Genomic DNA, 7500 nt, shown 5'->3' on the forward strand with positions numbered 1-7500 from the left:
TTTCAATCAGGTAAATCACTGGTTAAGATCTCTGAGGGACACTAAGCCTGATGCTGTCCTCTTCAGGGTGACAATCCAGTAATCTCCATCTTCCCCCATCAATACTGGACATCACCCTCTTCACAGCTACACTGACCCCTAGATAAGATACTGGTCCCTCAGCAAGCAATCAATACCCTCCTGAAAAGCCCTAATCAGGCTGAAGCACTCCACTCATCAGACGCTCCCTCTCCTCAGAGTTAGACAATACATCTCCTGAATGGTGATGCCACTTTCCTCTTCTCTCCTCCGTTTCCTCTCCCCTCTTCTTCCTCATCTCTTCCTTCTCCTCCTCCTCTCCTCTCTTCTCCTAACCCTCTCCTGTTCCCTCTCCTCCCACCCCCTCTCTGTTTCCTCCCTCCCCTCCTTTTCCTTCCCTCTACTCCTCTCCAGTCCTCTAATCTCCTCTACATTTCTCACCTCTGTTCCCTCTCCTCTCCTCTCCACTCCTCTGTTTCCTCACCTCTCCTCTCCTCACTCTCTCCTCTGTTCTCCTCACTATCTCCTCTACTCTGTTTCCTCTCCTCTCTTATCCTCTGTTCCCTCTCCTCTACTCTGTAATAGATCTCATCTCCTGTACAGTGACACTCTGCTACATTGAGCTTCATGCGTCCTGATGGATTGCTTTTCATTGATATGTGAATGTTACTGTATGTCACGATGCTGATGAAGAAAATGTAATTTATGAGAACTGCACTATTACCGGACTGTCATAAATATTGATTAAAATGCAGTGTGTGTGTGTGTGTGTGTGTGTGTGTGTGTGTGTGTGTGTGTGTGTGTGTGTGTGTGTGTGTGTGTGTGTGTGTGTGTGTGTGTGTGTGTGTGTGTGTGTGTGTGTGTGTGTGTGTGTGTGTGTGATATGATGTGTCAGAAGGCCAGCAGTTGGGCAGATGTCCAAATGCTTCATTAGAATAGGGCAAGTTGCCCAGTGGAGAATACTGTAGAGAACACAAACGCACAGGCGCACACACAAGTGCACACACACACAAGTGTACATGCGCACACATGCACACTCACACACGCTGCATGTTTGGGAAAAAGGTAATGTAATATGTAACAATGTAATGTGTAACGTAATGTAATATCATTTCATGTGTTGTAGTCCAACTGTGTGCATTCCCCCTCCTAACCTGTAGGGCGGCGAACATCATCATCTCCTCCTCTGTGCACTCGATCTCCTCCAGCAGGATGGCCCACTTGGCCTGCTCATACAGCTGGTTCACACGGATGGCATCGTACTGCAGAGGAAGACACACACACACACACACACACACACACACACACACACACACACACACACACACACACACACACACACACACACACACACACACACACACACACACACACACACACACACACACACACACACACACACGCCAACACACACACACGCCAACACACACACACGCCAACACACACACACACACACACATTATACTACATATATACAGTGTACACACACCAAAAACATAACAAAAAAAACCCATGAAAACATGAAACCATAACAAAACACACTTAATCACATGAACGCCTGCACACACACAAACCCGCGCGCGCACACACATATGCACAAGCAGGCGTGCACACGCACACACGCACAGCACACACCACTTGGCCTGCTCATACAGCTGGTTCACACGGATGGCATCGTACTGCAGAGGAAGCCAGTAAATACAGAGGAAACTGGCACCACCCATTAAACACACAGTCACAGTAAACTTACGGGGCAATGAGGGGCTTTTTTGGGCTCAGACGTCAGGGTTTACTGCCACAACTAATACCCAAATATTAAATAGTAATTGGCAATTAATGTATTGCACTGAATCAAAATAATTCTTACAGATCAACTTCCACTAAAAAAACGATTATACTCACTCCTTTTGAAAAATGGAGGGTCGCCCCTAATTACATACACATGCTACGTGACATGTCCATGTGGTGCGTCATCTCCACAGGCTGTGTTTCCCAATGGACACAAACAACTCAGAGCCAGAAGCGAATCATTACATTTTAAGTCACATTGAAAAAAAAAATGGGTTTATGTCGGCCAATTATTCAATACACCACCTATATCTTGTGACAAAGCTTCATGGTCCAAATGTGTCCTGTTTTAGAGATACTGCTATGTCCAATTTTGCAGTAACTACAATATCCAACTTAATAATACTTTGAAGGCCTTTTTCCTCAGTTTCACTGTTTGCGTAGTTACTGCACTTTGCCTTTGTAGGGCAGCATACTATACACATATACCCACATTACAGACATACAGAAACCCATAATGCATAATGCATACATGAACCCATTCACACACACACACTACACACCCATACACACACACCTACATACACTGACATTACACACACAAGCCTTCTGCTGACAGCAATTTCCTTGAACACAGAAACGCTTAGAATATTTGCTCTATGCATATGTGGACGCGCACTCACACACACAGCTGAGAAAACAGGATTGCCCTCTCTTGGGGGCATTTCCCCTGTACTGGGAGGATGCAGTAGTCTGTGTGTGAGTGTGAGTGTGTGTATGTGTGTGTGTGTGTGTGTGTGTGTGTGTGTGTGTGTGTGTGTGTGTGTGTGTGTGTGTGTGTGTGTGTGTGTGTGTGTGTGTGTGTGTGTGTGAGTGTGTGAGTGTGTGTGTGTGTGTGTGTGTGTGTGTGTGTGTGTGTGTGTGTGTGTGTGTAAGGAGTGTGTGGTGTGGTGTGTACGGAGTGTGTGTTGTGGTCTGTAAGGAGTGTGTGGTGTGGTGTTTAAGGAGTGTGTGGTGTGTGTGTGTGCATCTACAAGGATGTCTACTAGGGTTAAAGCTGCATGCTCAGCTGGAGCCTGACACAGCGCATGTTATTTACAACATCCCAAAACACTCAACATGAATGCCAGGGGATGTGGAGGATGTGGAGCAGGGTTGGACTGGGAGACTTTTTCAGGCCGGCCATTTTCCAAGGCCAGGCCAGGCCACCATGAAGCAAAAAACAATAAAGCTTATGACAACTTCACGCTGTGTTTTGGTGCAATAACTATGCCTATGCCATCCTCCCAGTTCCATGATTAGGTAGGCCTACTTAAGGGTCTACATACTGTATAGCTACTATAGCTACTTAGTAGGCCTACCCTTCTGTACAATACATATGGCATCATGCAAGAATCATGAAATTAAGACAGGATGGAGATTCATTATTTGCTTCAAAATAAACTTTGAAGCAGGCTAAGAAGAACCCGATGAATAGAATACAAATCACTTAAAACTAATTAGTCTTGTGTCAAAAACCTTGATGTGATGTTGGACAGTAATCTCAGTTTCAATGCTCGCATCAAAAGCATAAATCAGCTTTGGCATTTTAGGAACATACTGTTGCTAAGATTAAGGATTCTATGTCTAAACAGGATATGAAGAAATTAATCCATGTGTTTATTACCTGTAGTTGACTATTGCAATACTCTAGCCTACTATAGGTCTCACTCAGGCAGGTGCAACTAAAGCGACCCTGGGTTCCTGGAAAGGTGCTATATAAAAAAGTTATTATTATTTTTATTATTATTATTATTACTATTATTAATATTATTAATCCAAAATGCTGCGGCTAGAATTCTGACCAAAACAAAGAAAAGAGATCACATCACTCAGTAGCCTACTTAAGTCATTACACTACCAGTGAGATTTAATTGACTTTACAACTCTTCTGGTAGGCCTAGCCTAAGTCACTATGGCTTAGGCCCTAACTGTATTGTAGATAGGGCCTATGCTAGATCAGTAGGCTATAATCTGAATAAATGTCTGAAGTCTTCAGAGTCTCCTCTGGTTGTGTCAAGGTTAAAATCTAGACAGGGTGAAATGGCATTTAGTCATTATGTGATAATATGCTATACAAATAGGCTATGCTAGCCTACTTAAATGATCACAGGCATCTGTGGAATGACATACTGTAGGCTTCTGCCTACTACTGCAGGTCTCCTTTCCCCTTTCCATCATACATCATGACCTTCTGCCAACTCAGTTCCTACACACTGGCCTGCCAGACACCTCTCCAGGTGCAACGTAGCTTCAAATATTGTCTCTGCCCAAAGCAGTTAACATATGAAACGCGATAAAAATAAATATCACCTTCACTGTTTTTTTTTTCATACACGTTTTCGATCCATGCTTTTATTTGTGTACTAGGACATGTTTGGCACCGTTAGAAAGGTCTACTCCTTCTCTGTTCAATAGTGTGCATGTTACATCGCCACAGTTTAGTGTTTAAACGCAACATTTAGTAGAAGTAGAGTGAGCACTTCTCATTCAACTGCAGAACAAATTTCCAATCGAATCTCCATTTACATGAATGTTGCTTCTGTCATCCATCAGTTTAAATTAGTGTCTTAATTTTAAGATGACTTGACCACAAACAGTCTTCCAATAATCCACTTGGTTAACAGACATAGCCAGTAGATTGTGTGAGTGTGTGTGTGTTTGCGTGTGTGTATGTGTGTATTGAAAATATTTTCTACTACACCACACCACACCACAGAGCAAGCGAGCGGTGTCTGGTGTCATTTCCAGGCAGTGAGGCGTAGTCAGCTGATCATGGACCTAATGGAATCAGCTGAGCTCCCAGCTGATGCAGTCAGATGGAGTAAACAGCTGACTGTAGCTTGGATGTGTGGTGTGGCCTACTGGAAATAAGGCCATGCTTGTTGATTTGAAGCCTTAAGGGCGGGTTATGCCTCCTACTTGTGCCACAGAGTGAGCTTGTCGCAGCCATGATGCAGTTAATTCTTGTTTATGCCCTGTTTTGAAGCACGGTCTGCGCGATGTCATTCCACGCTGAAACTGCCTTCAATACAAAGAGTAAACTAGACGTGTCGGTTGTTTTTTAGCATCACAGACTCGACGAGAATGAAAATGAAACATTAAATCTTTATATCACGTGCATGTTTGATCGCACTGGCAGCCACAGTAGTAGTTTGGAACAAAGAAGTGGCTCATTTGTCGAGGACGAAGCGGAATGTTTCCTCGACCTCGGAACCACTGTTCAACTGTCCAAATAACTTCAGCGTCGTAACTTGCAAGCGCATGTGTTGTCTTTGGTTCGTGTAAATAAATCAAACAACAAAGCACGGGCAACTTATTTAATGAAGAGCTCACAGTCCGTAGACCGACGAAGGTTAGAACAAGGAAGTAGCGCTTGTTCTCGACTCGAGGACAGAGCAGGCTGGTCGAGAGGACCAATCAGAGACCTATTTTCGCCCTTTCACGCCGTCGCTCCCTGCGTCGAGACACAATTTTGGGGAGGTGCCCCAGAGTACCTGCGTGATGGGGGGGGCTTCACTCCGTTAACTGCGCGGCTCACTGCATCATGATGCAGTGACGCTGATCTCGAGGCATAAACCACCCTTTAACCCCCAACAATGTTCAGACTTTATCAGTAGTGAAGTCTGATGTTGTGTAATGTAATGTAATGTAGTGTAATGTAATGTCATGTAATGTAGTGTAATGTAATGTAATGTAATGTAATGTAGTACAATATGATGTAATGAAGTGTAATGTGATGTAATGTAGCGTAGTGTTGTGTGATGCAATGTAGTGTAGTGTAATGTCGTGTGATGTGATGTTTTGAACCATAGTGTAATGTAGTGAAGTACGATATGATATAGTGTAGTGCTGCAGTGGTATGTATTGTCATGAAGTGTGTACCTTGGGGTTTAGGTCAAAGAAGCTGTGGTACTTGAACCGCAGGAGCAGAACATCATTATCCTTCACATCCTGCTCCATCAGAGACCTCGAGGAGTCCAACCACCTGTAACAGAGAGAGAGAGAGAGAGAGAGAGAGAGAGAGAGAGAGAGAGAGAGAGAGAGAGAGAGAGAGAGAGAGAGAAAGAACGTCATTATCCTTCACGTCCAACCAGACCTTGGAGACCAGGAGTCCAACCACCTTTACAACACACCGAAAAGCGAGAACTTTCATTTGTGTATCATTGGGTTCATCAGTGTGTAACTGTAACACATCTGTTGCCATTCCTGTGGCCAATACATTGGACACTAATGGACAAAATCAACACAAAAGGGCACTTGCAGAGCCACAACTAATGCTACTACCACCACCACTACTACTATCACTATCACTACACCACCACCACTACTACTGTAGAGTTACCATACCATATCTGGTTGATCTGGGCCTTGTCCAGAAGGTACTGGGGCTTGTAGAGCTACCACCACCACTACATCTATTACAATGACTAGAACAACTACTACCACCACCACCACCACTATCTATGACTACTACATGTACTCACCCCTGGTTGATCTTGGCCTTGTCCAGGAGGGACTGGGGCTTGTAGAGCTTGCCCAGGATGTCTGGTGAGGAGATGGGCTGGCTGACGGCCAGGATGGAGGGGTTGCCCTCGGACAGGGGGCTGTCCCCGAACCAGGCCGTGGTGGGAGAGAGGGGGCTGCCGTCACGCGAGTCGTACGTGGGCGTCATGGTCTTGCTGTACAGGCCCGGGCTTGAGTAGATGCTTCCTGTATTCACGCACACACAGAGACGGACAGACGGAGGGACGGAGGGAGCACACAGACATACATATACACACAAGCACACACAGATTAGGCACAGAGAGAGGAGAAAGCACCCCAGGTGTGTATCGCTCGTACACACAACCAAACTTCAACTAATTCTTAATTATATGAATATACAGTAGTTTAATATTCATACATTGCATTATGAAGTTAAAAAAAACCCAACAATAATCATAATGAACCGAAAACCGTATCCTTGATAACATATGGACGGAACCGTGAATTTTGTGAACCGTGCCACACCTAACAACCATGCACTCACTCAAACACACGTGCACAAACACTCAACACAACACCACAACTGACAACACACTTGCAAAATAGCAGCATGGATTTTAACGAGGAGACATGCATATGGACGTGCAGTCCAGGGAGGATCTGGCCACAATGTTCCACTGCATAAGAGCACACACAGTAAAAAAAGCACTACTAGCAGTGATACACACACAGACACACGCCTGCACACACACATTTACACATACACCGGATCCTCTCACTTCTTCTGATTTTTCTTTTCTTTTGGTATTTTCTGACTATCTTACGATAAGACGGCGAAGGAGTGACAGGAAACGAATAGTGAGAGAGATGTGGGGAAGGATCGGCACATACCCGGACCGGACCAGCGTAGCTGCTCAGTGCCCTATCCGTTAGGGCTACGGCAGAGCCACTTGTTCTGATTCTAATGCATTATCCTTTCTCTTAAAGTGTGTGAATAGCGTCTCTGAACTGTATCAATATGTGTCTTATCTCCACAGTAGCAGAGTGGACACTTTTAATATTTTAGGAAAGTGCACATTGTTACTAAAAAGTCAATTAGAAGTTTTTTAATGACTGTCCAAACCACACATTCTTTATCAAAGGCAACTACAAAGCTTTGATTGAACG

At 44.5% G+C, this 7500-nt stretch overlaps 1 protein-coding gene across 1 annotated transcript in view; it reads right to left on the bottom strand.

Moving 5' to 3' along the window:
• The window catches only part of fermt2 (FERM domain containing kindlin 2), a 117991-nt gene that overhangs the window by 25986 nt on the left and 84505 nt on the right, over positions 1-7500 (bottom strand). Inside the window, exons 5-7 of the mRNA XM_063223941.1 lie at positions 6333-6558; positions 5731-5833; positions 1173-1280 (exon numbers count right to left, since the gene is read on the bottom strand). Coding sequence (XP_063080011.1) covers positions 1173-1280; positions 5731-5833; positions 6333-6558 — 437 coding nt within the window. The remainder of the gene's footprint in view (positions 1-1172; positions 1281-5730; positions 5834-6332; positions 6559-7500) is intronic.

This window comes from Engraulis encrasicolus, chromosome 19, assembly GCF_034702125.1.
Source record: "Engraulis encrasicolus isolate BLACKSEA-1 chromosome 19, IST_EnEncr_1.0, whole genome shotgun sequence".
Taxonomy (NCBI): Eukaryota; Metazoa; Chordata; class Actinopteri; order Clupeiformes; family Engraulidae; genus Engraulis; species Engraulis encrasicolus.